The 17,786-nt window shown below is 30.6% G+C and overlaps 2 protein-coding genes across 8 annotated transcripts; one reads left to right on the top strand and one right to left on the bottom strand.

The window, feature by feature from the left end:
• Positions 1–4,544: 4,544 nt before the first annotated feature.
• Positions 4,545–11,299, bottom strand: LOC124933759 (protein FAR1-RELATED SEQUENCE 11). 7 transcript variants are annotated; one of them, XM_047474196.1, is made up of 4 exons: positions 11,102–11,299; positions 9,780–9,865; positions 6,975–7,998; positions 4,545–6,037 (listed from the first exon to the last, which is right to left on the bottom strand). In XM_047474196.1, the coding sequence occupies exons 3-4, from the start codon at positions 7,950–7,952 to the stop codon at positions 4,886–4,888; spliced, it is 2,130 nt and encodes a 709-aa protein (XP_047330152.1). In that variant the 5' UTR covers positions 7,953–7,998; positions 9,780–9,865; positions 11,102–11,299; the 3' UTR covers positions 4,545–4,885. The 7 variants fall into 7 exon arrangements, with proteins under 7 accessions (XP_047330152.1, XP_047330155.1, XP_047330158.1 ...); XM_047474199.1 differs by having other exon boundaries at positions 6,975–7,958; XM_047474202.1 differs by having other exon boundaries at positions 6,975–7,942.
• A 190-nt stretch (positions 11,300–11,489) lies between these two features.
• LOC124935296 (protein N-lysine methyltransferase METTL21A) lies at positions 11,490–14,623 on the top strand. The gene is made up of 4 exons (XM_047475741.1): positions 11,490–11,867; positions 12,683–12,825; positions 13,809–14,107; positions 14,293–14,623. Exons 1-4 carry the CDS (start codon positions 11,514–11,516, stop codon positions 14,418–14,420), a joined length of 924 nt encoding a protein of 307 aa, XP_047331697.1. The 5' UTR covers positions 11,490–11,513; the 3' UTR covers positions 14,421–14,623.
• Positions 14,624–17,786: the final 3,163 nt, after the last annotated feature.

Genomic DNA, 17,786 nt, shown 5'->3' with positions numbered 1-17,786 from the left:
AAAAAAAATTAAACTACAATACACAGGGAAATATGCATGCAAATGACAGCTCTACTCAGCCAGCTTTATTATTAATTTTTAATAAAAAAAAAAAGTTAGTTTAATCAAAAATAAACCTTAAACTATTCATCAAATTTCAAATCTACCTTTAAACTGCTTTTTCTTTTATATCAGTCCTTTGATATTTTTTGCTCATCCTCCTCTTATATTTGTCACATGAAAATATATATATATATATAATTAAAAAAAGAAGAAGTTGTTTTGTAAAACATTTTTTTATTGAATTGTTACTATTTTATTTAATTTATATGTTATATTAAAAATATATAATAGTTTTGTATTTAAAATAATAATAATAATAATATAATTATAGTTTAAAGTTCAGTTTTTTTTTTTTTTTTTAAGAGGCCCGGAGAGGTGAGTACCTTCCCTGACAGGCAAAGTAGTACTGTACTTCATTGGAATATTAAAGATCATATCAATTATTTTACTTTTTTTTATATCTTTATTGAATTATTAATACTTTTATAAAGTAAGAATATGAATATATATAATATATTAATCCTATGCCAGTGATATTTATACATATATATTAATTTTCTAATTGATTTAAAATAAATTCTTTCTCTTTTTAGTCCAAAATAAAAAGTTGTGTCCTGTAATAGAAAAAAAGAGTTTGTAACTTTTACTTTACTTGTACTAATAAATATGTATATATTCTCATAATGATATTCAAAAGTAGAATAGTGTGTTGTTCTATGTAGAGGAATTAGATCCTCAACAGCTAGCACAATATCGTGATCGAATATATTTGCATTCTCCCCCACTAATTAAGAATATTAATTTAAGATATGTATTAATTAATTAGGTTCAAATTTCGAATTACATCTCTCCAATTATATTATATATATATCATTAATTTTCAATTAAGTTAATAATAAAAACTTTAAAAAAAAAATAAAAAAAAATCATTCATTCATTCATATCTATTGCATGCATTCATGGATCGTGCAAAAAAGAAAGAGCATAAAAATGATAATTAACTTACTATAGGGGAATCCAATTAGTGGGCTTGAATATTATGTTATATGGGATTAATTGAGAATTACCTGAAACAATAATATGTAAATAAATAAATAAATGCGAGAATTGATATTGATATACAAGATCATGGTCGATAGAAATTAGTATTAATGCATGAAAACGAAGAACATATAGTAATATATTAATTGCGATTATAAGATAAGTAGTTAATAATTAATTACTTGTTTTGAATGTAGATCTCTCCTCCTTCTGAAGCAAATTGAAGCAAGTTAGGCTACTAGTAGTTGAAATATCATTATAATTGATCTTCTTCTTCTTCTATAGTTAGCTAGTTACTCCTAGCTAGTATCTTCAGGCCAAAGTTTAGCATATATATGTATATATTATTATAGCTTACAAACAAAGCAAGGAATTATGAATAGTGATATCATAGACTATAATATTAATTAATTAATGATGACTACCTAGCTAACTAGAAAGACAATTAACTGCCTCAACTAATTATAATTAACAATTTTTGTAATATAGAATAATGCAATGCCTTACATTCAAGTAAAGAACTACTTATGATATGCCAACCCACCTCACCTCACCCCCTTTATTGACATATATAAAGAAATAAGACAAAATGAAAATAGAAAGAATTAATAACACTTTAGTCCGACCGACAGATGATAACACAATTTATGCAATTACATAGCACTCCTATTTTTTAACACCTCCAAATCTCTCACACAAACAAAATATAGTATTAATTAATTAATATTTTTTTTTCAATTATATTAATATTTATTTTATATATTATGAATTTTTTTATATAGTGAATTTTATAATTATATATTTAATTTATGTATATATTTTAATTTTGTTAAAATTATGATTAGTAACATTTTATTTGTTTGCCTTATTTCAAACCTTTAGCCCAACTCAATTGCTTGTTAATAATCGTATTCCCCTTTTTTATCTCTTTTTGTCTATTAATCTGATGTGGGTTTAAATATATTATCACACTAAATTATTGGTTATGGGTTTATACATTATCATTGATTTTAATCTTTATATATGTGAATCCATTATAGGGATTTATCAATTAATGTATCTATATAAAAAAAAAAGTTTATAAATATTAATAATTTTTTTAATGGTTAAAATTTTAATAATTTATCCTAATGTTCAAAATTTAAAGTGAGATATTCTGTAGCACAAAATAAAAGAAATTATATAATTTTTTTATAAAGGGAGGAATAATGAAAAAAAAAAGTTAAGCTGACTCATATTTACCTAATCTGTTTCAAGTGGCTGGAAAAGATAAAAGGTAAGTCCTTACAAAATGTCTGGTGTCAAGTAAGGTAGAGGGTACACCAATTATTTTGGACTTGAATATGGTTTTTTTATATATAAAATATGACTTCCAAATTTGCATGATCTCCTATGATACTATTGAAATCATTTAAGATTTTTTTTTTTTTTTTTTCCAGAACGCCAATAATTTAATTATAGCATAGTTTAAAAAAAAAAAAAATTAATTTATCACATTTATAAAAATAAAATAACAATTATATTTTCAATTATTCTCTACATTTCAGTTTGTATATAGTTGTTTTAAACGTGTATATCTTGAAAAATATTTAATTTAAAATATAAATACATGTAAATTGTTAAACCGTACACAAAGTTAAGTCGTTATAAAGTTTTATAAAAAATAAATACAAATTTTTTCACTTCTCAAATATTTATTGAGATTACACTTTTTTTTAGTCATTCAAATTAAATTTAACAAATTAAAATACGTAAAACGTTCAGAGAGTCTCTAATTATTTTAAAAAATAAATAATAACACATTAAAATTTTTAAGATGATAAATAATTGTCTATTTGAATAAAGTCTGACTACAACTTTCACAGAGCTCTCGTCTTCTTGATAAAAAAAAAAAAAAAATTTAACCCTCAAAACAATATTGTCGTTTTATATATATTAAAATAAAGATAAATTAATATTAAAATGAAATATATATATATATATATATATATATATATATTTAAATAACATGTCGAATAATTGAGAGTTATTTGTTGTGTTGCATAATGTTGATATTTAATTTATTATACTTATACTATCTTTTGAATTTATTATATCATATTTTTTATTCAAGTATAAATTATTATTTTTTAAAGATATTTAATATTCTGATATGTATTTTTTTTAAATATTATTTATTTTTTCAGTAGACTAAATAACTAATGTTATTTTTCGTCTAGTTAATAATAAAAAATATATAAAATAACTTTCAACTCAATTATATATACATTATTTGACTTATAATATAATTTAAATTTAAGCCCAGCAAACCACCCAGACAGCCGAATCATTGCTAAAAATGAATAAACCTTTCAAGTCTATCAAATACTCTATAATTTAAATTTAATAATTTTTTAAATTTTATTATCTAAAAGACTTCTTTAATTTATAAATAAAAACACTCATTTATATGTATTAAAATGAACCAAATTTAACAATGTGAAATATTGATTAAATTAAGATAATATATTTATAATTAGAACAATCCAAAAGTCAGGACCAATCATTTTAAACTCAAATAATTTACCATTTTATCATACATTTTTGTTTTATGAATATGAAAAAAAAAATATAATAGTTTTAAACCAAATAAAATTAATATACACCAAAATTATAAAAAAAAAAAGAAGAGCTATAAGCTCAACATCTTGGCACTTTAAAAGATTATGATGAAACCCAACTCAAACAAATATTTAATACACACCATGGTTCGATTATAATTTTTGAACCCGCTATTCAAATTGTCTTAGTTGGAACAATAATCAATCATTTCTAAGTTGAGCTCCTAATAATAGTTTTATAAATATTAGTATATTACATATTAAAAATATTATATGTATTTAAATTTATATTTATAATAATTTTTTTTATATTTAAATATTAACCTATATTATTACAATAAATTTATATAATTAATTAATTTAATAAAATTATAATATTTTATATTAATTGTTAATTTAATTTTTTTTTTTAAATTCCAAACTATAATCAAATTTTAAAAAGAAAAACTCAATCTCCTCTTATCTAGTCATAACATAACAAACTGTCTAAAGCTCATAAAAGAGAGGATAAAATATAAACAAAACAAACAGTAACAAATTAGAGAGAATATAATAATAATAATTACCTTGAAAACTGATGGGAGAGAGACAGGGTATCAGCAATATTGATTGAGTAGTAATCTCATCATCATCTTCTTCTTCTTCATATCAAAGGAAAGGAAAGGAAATGGAAGAGAACTATATGCATATATATTATTATTATTATTACTATGACTGTCGCTTTCAAGAAATTTCCAGGAAGTTTCCATTATTGTAATTTCCACACCCCTTCCTTTCCTTTCCTTTCCTTCTTATGATCACAATTAAGCATGCTGCAATTCAGGGGGGAACTGGATTCAAGAGGAAATAGTATAAATTATTTTAAATCAAATCAATCCATTGCATACAAGTGAATCCATCAATTTTGAACTCTAGCACCTACTTTACTTGTCCAAAAACTTTCTCATTCAAGAAAGATATCCATTATGTTTTTGCACTTTGATCATCATATACTATTACTACTACTATTACTAAGTACGTACCTTATCTACTCTCTTCTGTACATACCAGACTTTGATTCTTTTTTAAAAAAAAAAAATCCCTATAACAAGACAGACAGACAGACAGAGACAGAGGAAAGTAACAATACCAAAGCTCATCCATTTAGTAAATTAGGCTTCTTTCAAATCAAATTAACTAACTCCTAAAGCCTCTCACATGTTTCACATACTTCTCTGAATGGGAGTTCTCCTGCTGATACCTCCTAATTGTGAGGAGGAGGAAACAGAAACAGAAACAGGTGGTGGCTGTTCTTGTATTCGTGATAGGAGGGTAGCAACCTGCTCAGTTGCAATATCCAGCCTTTCTTTTGATTTTGCAGATTCAGTTATAAGAGTTGACACCATGTTCTGCAAAAACTGAACTCTTTCTGCATGCTCGTGATGATCAGTACTACTACTGGGACCTCCTCCTCCTCCTGTTTGTACAAGTTTGTTGCTACTGCTGCTGCTGCTGATTCTTCTCCATCGAATTGGAAGGTATCTCTCTGGGATTTGAAAGCAATTCCCAGTGGATAGGACACGCAGAGCATGACGGCAAAGGATCCCAGAGAACTCAAATTGATGACAGCTACAGCTTATGAGCCCTCCCCCTCCTTCCACCTGATCAGATTCAGGAACCCAATAAACTTTCCTCCCACCACCTTCTACTTTTGTATGGTGTCTAACAAGGAACCCATCCTCCATCTGAAAAGAAGCATAATGAGCTGCAAGGACCAGTTGTTCTTGCAGTTTACAGAACGCAAAAGGTGTCAGCACCGTCGCCGCATGCGACTCCATTGGGGCACCCGTTTTAAGGCTAATGTTCTGCAGGTTTTGTTGCATTGTTTGTTGTTCTCCAGCCTGATCTCTGAAATCCACTGCTACGGCTACTTGTTCTACAAACTGCCCAACCCTGCTTTGAGCACTCAAGAACCGTTGTATAAAACCATTTATCGATTTCGATTGACCGCCACTTGTCATCCCTGCAAAGAAGTGCCTTCTCAAATATGGCAAAGCCCATAGAGACCTCAATGCAAACAAATTCGTTATATGCCTGTTAGTCTGGACCCCAAAACAATTTATCATTTCTCTCCACCCCTGTTCAAAATCACCAACTGTCTCTAAGTTATATAGCCTGTAAAACTCAGCTTTCCAATCATTATAACGCTCTCCTAGAACAGCATTAAACCAGGATGGGAACTTTCCTACAATCATCCAAATACAAAGTGCATGTTTGCTTGTTGGCATCTCCATTGCTATTGCTTCTTTCAAGAACATATTTTGGTCAGTTAGAATTGTTTGTGGAGCCTTCCCATTCATGAAACCTAAAAATGCCTTAACATTTCAAAGACATAAATTGCATATAAAAAATTATGTCAGTATATATATAAGCTAAATGTAAACATGCATGTCTTGATATATATATTATAAGGGTCACATCGCATGAAGCACCATTCCACTTTGAATATAAAGAATTATATCACCTATATATTTTCTTAAAATGATTGATTACCTTTTTTTAATCAACAAATATATCATTCCTGCAGATTACACTAATAGAGACTTTTTCAAACCGATGGAGACAGCATCTATTCAATTCTGAATATGAAAAACAATCCAAGACATGCAAATATTGTATCACCCACCGAGATTTTGTGAGCTTCAATTTCTTTCACTTATTCATAAATCATGCATGGATCTAAAGATTTCTGATGATCAAACAAATGCCCCACTAATAGACAACATATTTAAATCTAAGATTTCCACATCCTACACAATATTTCTGATTATAAAACATATGGTACTTACAGCTAACTGATTTAAATGTAAGATGTCATGGTAAACATAAGTAATTAAGAAAGAAAGCCAAGTTGGAGTCCATCCTACCCACCCACCATTCATGGTAACTAGTACTTTAAAAATAAAAAGTACCAATCGTAATCTTTTCTTCTTAATAACTACAGTTCAGATGCTAAGAACACAAAGATCAAGGAAGAAAAATGTTTTCCCTCCTGAAACCTTGTTTGCAAAATTTATAAGATGCACATTTCAAACCACTTTTCAGAGATAAGCTCCATCCAGAAGAAATGCACATAAAAAGAGTGATGTTGCCTAACTTTATAGAAACTAAAAAGGAGCAAAATGTGTAGACTATACCCCAATCACAAAAACGAGTATTCTGACTAATAATATAATGATTGAGGTGACCATGGATTTAGATCAAAATCATGAAAGAAATCATATTTGAAGAACAAGCTTAAGATATTTTTACCTTCAAAGCCCACAAGAATGAACGCAAATTCTCCTCCCGAAGAAGCACACAACCAAAGAAACAAGGCATACCATAGTTATTAATTCCAACCCATATTCCCAGAGGCATGTCAAAAGCAGTCAACCTATGGGTTGTGTCAAACACAACAGCGTCACCAAAGATTTCATATGATTGGATTGAAGAAGCATATGACCAAGCAATATTTTCCAATCTATTGTCTGAATCAAGTGTACATTCAAATCTGAAGTTGGGATCCTTGTCCTTAATATTTCTGCACATTCTCAGAAGATCAATGCTTTCATCCTCGGGATCTACTTTTCTAAAAGATTGAAGTAAGTTCCGGACATCCTTCTCTGTGAATGGCAAGTAACCAGGCTCCACACACTTCTCAAGTTCCATAAGCCTCATCATCTGTTGCACTGAAATTCCAGTTTTGGCAAACATAAGAATCCTGCTTTTATCTGTATCTGATATAGTACGATATGCAGGAAGAAATCGAACTTGGTTTTGTTCCAAGAGTTCATGATTATGGTGGTTTGCAAAACCGGTAACACGCCATTCTGGAGCACCCAAATCAGTTATTTTGCTTATTCGAAGATATGCTTGGCAACCACACCTGGAGGATTTTCGATTTCTTTGAGGTTTATTTTCATTTGTATTTTTGACAGGCGTGTTCCCAGCCCTATGGCAAACAAAATATCGCCTCGTCAACCCCTTTCCCACACCATCTTTTCCTTCTGTACGGTGACGCCTGATTGAGAAGCCACACCTCTTTGCAAATTCACTATAAAATTCATAAGCTGCATCATGAGTTGGAAATCTTTGCCCTATATAAGGGACTGCATCATTTTCTGTTTCTAAGGACAGCCTGACTTCATCTGGTGATTCTTCTGTGCTGCTTGCATCATCCAGAGACAAGGACCTTCGATCTGATGGATCGTCATAAAGCATCATCATTTGCCCTGCTTCTTCAGACATAGTATTCTATACAATGACCATTCAGAATCAGTACTCATTTGTTTACCTATAAGAGGTTATCCCATGATAGGGAACATAAACTTAATTTGCCAGTAATACAATTTTATAATCAATTTACGCATTATGAAGAATAGGATTTCTAGTCACAATTTTTCATATAAACAAAAGTATAATTGTAGCAAGTAAAATAAATCCATGCAGTGGCACATATGGATGGAGCATATGAATGATAAAAATAAGTCTCAGCTGAGATGTAGAACTGAAGGTCCAGTAATGCAGCTGTTCAACTATGCTTATGCTCAGCCTTTTGCAAAATACATGTGCAGCAGCAATAATCATTCTGAATAGAAAAAAACCCATACAAAGTCACATACATATATTACAGTTGACTGAAAAGACAAACTGCCTTAGAATCAAAACTGCAGGCCAGTAAATGCAGTTATATGAAGTCTTTTGCAAAATGTATGCTCAGCAACAAACTCATTTGAGTAATACTCATCATAGAACTATCTTAGCCAAATAAGGGGGGAATGAAGTAACTTAGTGGAGAGTGGCTTGGATTACAGACAGTGTTTCTTGACATCAGTGTATTCTTTGGTTGCTAATTCTTAATAGACTTGTGACTAGAGATATAATTTAGAATTTCATCCAGGTTCGGGATATGTTTTTCCCTATTTGCAGGAACCACAATGAGAATTTTGAGTATTTGTTATTTGACTGGCTTTTTCTTTAATACTTTTTTTGAAAATTGTCATGAAGGCTCGAACGCATGACCTTTAAAACACAAGTCTTGAGCTCTACCACTGAACTCACAGAACCTTCAATCTGGTGGAATATGATGGATTGCCTCATGATTATGATACAATGTTAAGGTATTTAATATTTTAGTGGCCTGAAAATTGTAATTGGATTGGTAATGGGCCTAGTCCAAAGACGATATATAATATTAGTGTAGATAGTGGTTGATTAGTATGGTCAGGGTGTGATTTGTTTAGTCTAATGACTGGATTTCTTTCTCATCTCACTCTGTGGTTGTATTTCTCATCTCTATTATGGGTTTTCGTCAATAAAGTGGTCCTTCGTTATATTTTCTGGTATTCTTTACAATTATCTTGTATTGGATTACTAATGCAAATAGAACTTGGGGACCTGGACTGATATTAAGAACTGGGTGGAGGATGAAACTCATGACAAGAGCCTTCACTGAAAAACTCTTAGATACATCTTATCAACTGCAGCCTGTAGTGAATGAAATTTATTTGAAAGGAACAGTGTAAATTTGAGAGAGAAATTGAGTTTGGACAAGTGTGATTCTCTGTTGCATGATTAACAATAAATGACGAGGAAATTTACATAATAACTATCATAATTGGTTGTTGTGTAAGGAATGGAATTTAGATGGTAGTTTACTTGGAGTAGGTAATTTGTATGGTCATCTTTAGAGATTTTGATAAATGTTCGAAGGTACTTTTCTAGCCATGCTTGCCTTTGAGGAGTCATTGATTTTGTAAGTCCGCTTGACTTCTTTATTAGAACCCAAACCCTCCCCACCTCTAAAAAGGAAATAAAAAATAAATAAAGAATACCTTTTCTTCTTCTTTTTCAAAAATGATTTCTTTCTTTAAACTTCATAAATGAATTCATCTGGAATATTTGTTGAGTTTCTTTCTTGAAAAGCTAAACATGAATATGAACAAATTGGTACTCTATCTCTACATGCCGCCATTAAAGACATGGAACTTATAGGAAAATAATTGAGAATGACATAAAGAAAGACAAGAACAAAGATAACAAGAAGTAGACTAGCTTGAGTTTGATAATCCACACCTTTTAATCATCAGAATCAGTCAGCGAATATATAAATATTTTCTCTTTAGTGAAGTGAACTGAGTTGGATGTGTTTCCTGTACCACCTACATGGTGCATGGCAGAAAAGCTAAAGCCAAAAACGGAAAGAAGGAAGTAAACCAACGAACAAACAATTAATGAGTATGCAAAAGCATAACCATAATAGCACAATAACCATATCATTGAATGCTGCAATTGCTTACCCTGGCACCATAATGCAACATGGAAATTGGTTGAAACGCAATAAAAGAAAATAAAAAGATTACTAGTATGTGATAAATCATGTGTTGATTGATGAAAAATTATAATTAAGTTCCCTTCGGTTAATGGAGTTAGCTGCAAACCATGAGAGACTAAACACCTAGAATTTCAATTTGAAAAAGATGTGCACAGACAAGATTAAAAACAAAAATCACTACAGAGGATTATTTTTGGGCATCACTTTGTTTTGCATAAGCAGGGTTCACATTTGCATTTTGCAGGATGAAAACATTTTATTAATTGAGTAGCTACAAGGAGAAAATTGCAGGCAACATTATACAAGATTGTACTCTGGTATATTATTGGATCATCATAGACAACTTTAAAGTTTTAGAGATCCCAAGACAGTATCCACACCATGACTAGTGTTATTTCAACACCAAAGGCATCACTAACCACGGACCTCCATTAGACTTTATATTTTATCTAAAACAGCAGACTTTGGCGAACCTAACCTTGACGGTAGACATCAATATCTTATTTGGCCAAATGCTACAACAAAAGCTATAAAGAGATGAATAACAACTGTTGGGTCAAACCTCCTATCAACCACGGACCATCTTATTGTACATAGGGTTAGTGGCCAAAGATTCTGATTTTAACCAACTCACTCACCCACCCACCAATAACATCCATAGTTTATATAAACTAGAATAAAAAACATGAAACTAATGATGGAGCTAGCAAAGTATATCATTGGGGAATTACAACCAAAGCTACAATTGGTATATGACAAGTCTAGTAAGCTGACATTAAAATCAGCTAGATTTTTAGCTGAGATACCTAGACCATTGAACTCAACCAAAATTGTGCACCTCAGTATCTAGACCTTGTCGAGTCTAATGCAACAAGATGGTACGATCCAGATTGCTGTAACAGGTGAAGCAAAATTTGTCCAGACGCGGAGAAAGAAGAGATATAAATGATCTTAAACGAGAAACAGAAGGAAATAGATCCGATAAATGATATGGCATGTTTTGATATTGCAGGAAATTCAAGAAGCATAAGCGAATAAGAAAAAAACTAGAACAAGCACACACCTTTGTAAGTTGTCCAGAATGAAAGAACCTGGCGATAATAGGGTTCTTCTTCAGCTCGTAAATTGGCCTATCCCTATTGGAACAACATCATTCTGACTGTCTCTCTCGTGCGCTCGCTCGCTCGCTCTGTGATTTGGCCATCACTGACTAAGATGAAGAAAATTAATAATCACTCTTAAAAAGATATAAGTTTTATTTGAACATGAATGAATCTCAAAAGTTAACTTAGAATATTGTACGAGCTGAAGAACCCTATTATCAAATAAGAAAAAAAATAAAGTCTTTTATTTAAATTATTAACTAAAATATCTTTTATTAAATAATATTTCTAATCAAATAATCCATTTTCTAAAAACCCAACTCATTATAACAGCAGAAATTACAAATAAGAGTCGTCGTCATAAAGGCAGCCATGGAAGCAGAAGAGGGGGAGGAATGGGAGAAACGGATGGAGATAGAAGAGAACATGAGGATGTCCACAATCGGTTCTTATGGAGGCAAAGTCAGAAATCTGTTGGTAGTATGTGCCTCATCATCATCATCATCATCAGCAGCAGCAGCAGCAGCAGCAGCAGCTTTGTCAAAGGAGGAAGATGTACAAACGGAAGCAGAAGCGGAAGCTGCGGAGGAAGAAATAATGCTTCTATGGGGGATTCAGCAGCCTACATTCTCCAAACCTAACGCCTTCGTCTCCCAATCCTCTCTTCAACTCTCTCTTGATGCTTGCGGCCGCTCCTTATCCATTCTCCAATCCCCATCTTCCTTGGTAAGCCTCTAAACTCATGCTACATTGGAATTGGATTCAATTCAATTCTGTTCCTTTTTTTTCACCTGATTTTAAATTAAAGATAGCACTTTTGTTCTGCTGATTAGTTTGAACTTGAGCCAAAAATCAAAGAATAATAACCACTCGATTACTTATATTTGTTTTGATTTGCTATGCATTATTTTTGGGAGAAAATATTGAGAAGCATGAACTTACTACTTATCACCACACTGTCACAATCGTGATGCTGCTCAGCTGAGTTTTGCTAGGTCTAGGGGTGAAGGGTTTGAATCATTTCAAAAGAATAAGAAATATGAACTAGAGAGGCTGCCTATGGAAACATAGTGTAGAATATTCTCACAAAGTAGTTCAATCAAAATATGCAAAGCAATCAAAGATGTAGAAATCAAGGTGATTTTACTTCATTGATTGCAAATATATATGATTGTATTTCATTGCATAAATCACCTCTCATTCTTTAATTGTCTAGGGAGATGTGTATATAATTGTGCCTAGACACTCCCAAACAAAGAATATTTCGCCTTAGTCTTGGCTTCTTTCTATCCTCCAAAGGCACCATCCACCTCAGTTCTTGCATTGACACTCCAAAATAAAATGGTACTGTTGAACGCATAAAACGACATTTTCTCGAGGTAACTCGTTCACTCCTGTTTCCCTCACTAGTCCCTAAAACTAACGGATGATAACTATCATCCAGTGTCTTCACTTTTCTTAAGGAAGACCAATTATTTCTTCAAAACCCCACTCCAAAATTTTACCTTTTGTGCTTGAATGTATAAGTTCACATTTTTTAGGGGACCCCTGGAGTAACTGGAGCAGTACTTTGGGATAGTGGTGTTGTACTGGGGAAGTTTCTGGAGCACTCTGTGGACTCGGGGATGATTCATCTTCAAGGAAAGAAAGTTGTTGAACTGGGTTCTGGTTGTGGATTTGTCGGGTAATAATTTTCTTTATTTCTGCAATTTGTGCTTTTCTAAATTGCCGCTGTGTTTATGATTTTGCGAGTGATGTATATCATAAACGAATGGTCCCAAAAATAATGTTTACTTTTATATACAACCAAATGACCAATATGTTCCAGTTGGATCCCAAGATTTATGTTGTTATGTCAAGAGATCAGTTTATTTTGACCTAAAGTTTCCATAGACATTACATCGAGGTAGGAGGTAGAAAGGGGAACATTTTTCTAGGGGTGTGAAACAGTCTAGAGTCACAGGATTGGGGTTTTAGTTGGACCAAGCAGTTCCCTCTTTGTATTTTGGGTATCTAAACAATTAACAATGTGAAGAAATCCAGGGATTCTAGGGAGAACATTACATGGCTGATGAGTCGGCACAACTCAATAAATTTGTTCTTTCATGACGTCTTTTTTTTTGGAAGGTACAATGTACCAACGTTTTTGGTGTCCTCTTTTCAAGAACACCAAAAGCAAGCCCAAAGTCATAGAAATGTATTTATGCAAATAATAGCAACTAAGACATGCCCTGCCCTAGTGGTGAGAAATCAACATCAAAACTAATCTGACTATGTTGAGGGTGGAGAGAAGTCAAATCATTCGCTAAACTAGCTGTTATCCTTACATGTCCTAGTCTCCTAGATATGACTGGCATGAAATCGCCTCCATACTATCCTAGGAATCAAGCTCTAGTCTTGCATCATCATGTTCACCAAAATACAAGACTTTCCTAGGCCCCCATATTATATTGTCTTCATGTTCCGTATCTGGTATATATGTTCCCATCATCCCCAAGTGGCCATTGATAATCTGCATTATATGATGCCATCAAAACAAAAGTAAAAAAAATATATGCAATTATTGATGTAAAATGCATCTCACATCTTTCTACATGCAAGTTTGTAATTAAGCGACATAGAAGAAAAGTTATTTCCTAACTGAGAATAACCTGGGTCATTTATCAGCTGTGTTGCAGCTCTTTTGGGTGGTGAAGTTGTCCTTACTGATCTACCAGATAGGCTTAGGCTACTTAAAAAGAACGTTGAGCATAATCTGTATGGAGAAATTAGAGGCAGTGCTAATGTGCATGAGTTCATATGGGGAGACAACTACTCTAACCCGGAAATTACTGATCCACTTCCTGACTATGTGATTGGATCAGATGTCATTTACAGTGAAGGAGCGGTGACAGAATTATTGGAGACACTTCTAGAACTTAGTGGGCCAAAGACAACAATTATTTTGGCTGGAGAACTTCGAAATGGTAATAATCATTTATTTTAATTCTTCTCTTATTCTGCTGCTGCTGCTGCTCAAGGTGGCCTTTGTATATGTATATTGTAAGTAATTAAGTAGGTGCATGCTCTCCTTACAATCAATGAATACATTGAATTGAAGTGAAGTGAAGTGAATATAAGACATTTTCTGACTTGGTTGTTGTTGTCGCAGATGCTATCCTGCAATATTTTCTAGAATTGGCGTTGAAGGATTTCATCATTGGGCGTGTGGATCAAACTGATTGTCATCCTGATTATCGCAGCCAAAGAGTCGTCATATATGTCCTAGCAAAGAAGTAGTAGTATATGTCCTAGCCATGGATGGAAGGAAGGAACAAGAATATGATGAGGTTAAGAATGCATACTACTGCTACTATTTAGAGTTTAATTAAAGGATTCTTTGTTTGTTAATTACCTTATTTAGACACATTTTTTTGTCACTTGACTTACCCTAGTAAGTTGTGTCAAGTTCAAATTGTTTTTATTATAATTTTGTACACATAGAAATTATAATTGAATTACAATTTTATAGTTTTTATAAATATAAGAATTAAATTATAATTTAATCTCAATTATTGGGAAACTGAATTTAAGATTTTATTGTCAATTCCAATTCTTGTCCACCTTAAATAATTAAATAACCATGTATATATATTATATTTATAACATACATCCCTTACAAAAAAAAAAATAGTGTATATTCTAAAACTTGTAAGATATATATTCTCTTAATCCCTCATATAATTACTAGACTGCTGATTAAAAGAAAAACACTAACTTAGAGCTTGTATCTAAGTAGATATAAAGTATAATTGTCTTGTTCTGTGTTAGTAAGCTCAAATTGAGAATAAATTCTATTAGAGTATAAGTTTATCTAATATTATTGTGAGAGAAAATTTTAAAAAATTTTAAAAGATTTAATTTTTTTAAATCAAATTATATGTGTTGAGTCATTTGATATATGAAGTGAGATAATGAGAAAGAAATAAGGGAATGACATGTCACACATCACTAAAAAAAAAAAAAGTGAAAAAAGATAAAAGAGAAAAATTTTATTTTATTATTTTTACTTTTACCAAATTCTTTCCTCAAATCATATGTGATGCATATATTCTTTCATCCTATTATTGTTATAACTATCAAAAAAACACTAAATTAAAATATAAAAAATATAATAAAACAAGATTTATGCAATCCCAACCAAAAAAATCCTCAAAGATATCCCAGATCAAAAAAAGCTAAAAATGGCTGATCTTACTTGTCTGTCCAATTTTGGACAATTTATTATTATTATTGTTATTTTCTCCTTATGAATCATCATCTCTATATATATATCATGTTGTGGTTGCTTGATTGATTGATTGACAATATGACCTTGTTTCATCTTGATTTTTACGGTTTTTTTTTTCTATTTTGTTTTTTTAAATAAAAATATTATTTAATATAAAAATAAGTTATTTAAAATTTTAATAATTTAAATATATTTAAATTTGATAAAATTAAAGTAAAAAGATTTTAGAGTAATCTAATAATTAAAATAATAGTTTTTTAATAAAGTGATATTTGTTTTTTAAATTGTTAAAAATCTTTAAAAAAATAAAAGGTTAGTAATCCATGCTTCATTTTCTTTTCTTTTCCTTAATAAAAAGAATTAAAATTAGCGGAACCAGAAAGATTATTATAATATAGACAAGAAAAAAAATTATAATTCTATATATATATATATATATATATTAAAAACCATTTTTGGAGTTGTTTTCAAAGAAACTAAATTGTTTTTTTTTTCCAAACACTTAGAACAATTTAATATTTTTATTTTTTCTTTATTAATTAAAATATTCCCTATTAATTTTTTTTAATATATTGATCCTCTTTTAAAAAAATCATCAAATAATAATTTATATTTTATAATCTCAATCCAAACCAACATAAGCCTAGCTAGATTTTCCAAAGTATTATCAATATATCTTTATATTTATTTTGTCAAAATCTCATACATTTTATAGATCAAGGTCCCTAAAGTTTAGGTAATGTAAGAAATTGACTAATATTTGGTCTAAACCATAAACATTAATGAAATTGATAAAAGCTACAAAACAATAGTCAATAACATGAAACAAAGTCAATTGAGTTCTTAAACTAGTGCTCCAGCAATTGGGAAAGGAATCCTCTAAAAACTAATTAATATTACAAGCTTGAGGCTCTCACCATCAATATGATAGAGGAAATGAGGATAGTTATTTAAGAGGATTGGACATTCTTTACTACTATTTTGATGGTGTTTTTTTAATTAATGGAATGAATTATTATAATATTATTTTATATTGAAATTTTATAAAAAAAAAACAAGGGTATTGTAACACTTCAAACTCGTATATAGTTATTTATGAGAAAAATAGATTACAAATACTTTCGAACAAAGTACTAAGTCATTACATCTCAAGAAGTTTAAAAAGTAGTATATTTATTACGATTTTTTTTTTATACGTGGGACATCAAAATTAACTCAAACTAGTCACATGAATGTAATGTCTTCTTTGTGTTCTCATAGTCTTAATTTTCCCCTATTAGAACTCTAAAAGTGACTCATGTGTCACTTTGTTCCCGTATGATTTAAGGTGTATGTGACACTTTATTCTTAGAATTTACATTGATACCACCCTTAACCAGCGCAAACTCCCAAAATTAGATGTCTTATTCAAATTATAATAATATATTTACTGAAATAGAATGTAAACTGTCTAGATGAAAAAATAAAATAATCTTAAAAGGGGATCGGCTAATCCTTAATAAGAGTGTGGTGTTATCTATGTAAACATATATAATGTCGTTATTTATTCTCTCCAAGAATGTGGTGGTAGAAATTGAGAGAATAGTGTGTAAATTTCTATGAGGATCTTCTAACTAATATTTTGTCATCTAGTTAGTTGGGATAATGTTTTAAAGATCAATGATGTCTGAATATTCGATATCTTATTTTTTTTTAATAAGGTTCTTCTATCAAAATAGTGTAGTAGATTTGCAATGGAGCCAAACAGTCTTTGGGCATCGATAATCAGATGTAAGTATGGTCACTATTGGTCTCGTTGGTTCACCAAAATGTATAATTATCCAGTGGGTGTAGAATATGGAGATGAGTTAATTCTATGTGGAAAAGTTTTTGTGAGTAGTCTAGATTTATTGTGAGAATGGTTCTTCAATTAATAATTGGGACAACATTTGGTGTAGTGTCAATAGTATAGCTACGACGTATCTTGAGCTTACTTACATTGTTATATATATATATATATATGCAACCGTTAATGACACGTTTGATTCTCGGTCTAGTGGTTTCGCTAATCGAATTAAATATAAAAAGATATTATACATTATGTAAATTCGTCCCATAATAGAATTTTACTCTTGGTAGGACGCAAGCAAGTGTCCCAATTTGAACAAGTCATTATACATTAACAAGATATTAATAGTTTCCATGTGAGACATTACTACAAGTTGTTTATTAAGATGCTTCCATATAACTTTTGTTGAGAAAAATTTTGGGAGTCAAAGATTTCATCTAATATCTTGTTCTTTGAATGAAGTGTTATTCATAGTGAAATTCTTACGAATGACATGTGAATGAAAAAATGTTGTATTATGGCTAGTTGTATGTATCACAAAGAGGTT

This window comes from Impatiens glandulifera, chromosome 4, assembly GCF_907164915.1.
Source record: "Impatiens glandulifera chromosome 4, dImpGla2.1, whole genome shotgun sequence".
NCBI lineage: Eukaryota > Viridiplantae > Streptophyta > Magnoliopsida > Ericales > Balsaminaceae > Impatiens > Impatiens glandulifera.
Note: the sequence above shows the minus strand (reverse complement) of the source record. Positions and strands in the feature narration are given on the sequence as shown.

Bases quoted from the DNA above. Each gene is read 5' to 3' on its own strand.
- LOC124933759 (XM_047474196.1), bottom strand. From the start codon at position 7,952: ATGTCTGAAGAAGCAGGGCAAATGATGATGCTTTATGACGATCCATCA. The intron at 6,038-6,974 runs GTAAAAATATCT...TGAAATGTTAAG, and splicing joins CATTCTTGTGGGCTTTGAAG to GCATTTTTAGGTTTCATGAA.
- LOC124935296 (XM_047475741.1), top strand. From the start codon at position 11,514: ATGGAAGCAGAAGAGGGGGAGGAATGGGAGAAACGGATGGAGATAGAA. The intron at 11,868-12,682 runs GTAAGCCTCTAA...CACATTTTTTAG, and splicing joins TCCAATCCCCATCTTCCTTG to GGGACCCCTGGAGTAACTGG. The intron at 12,826-13,808 runs GTAATAATTTTC...GTCATTTATCAG, and splicing joins TCTGGTTGTGGATTTGTCGG to CTGTGTTGCAGCTCTTTTGG.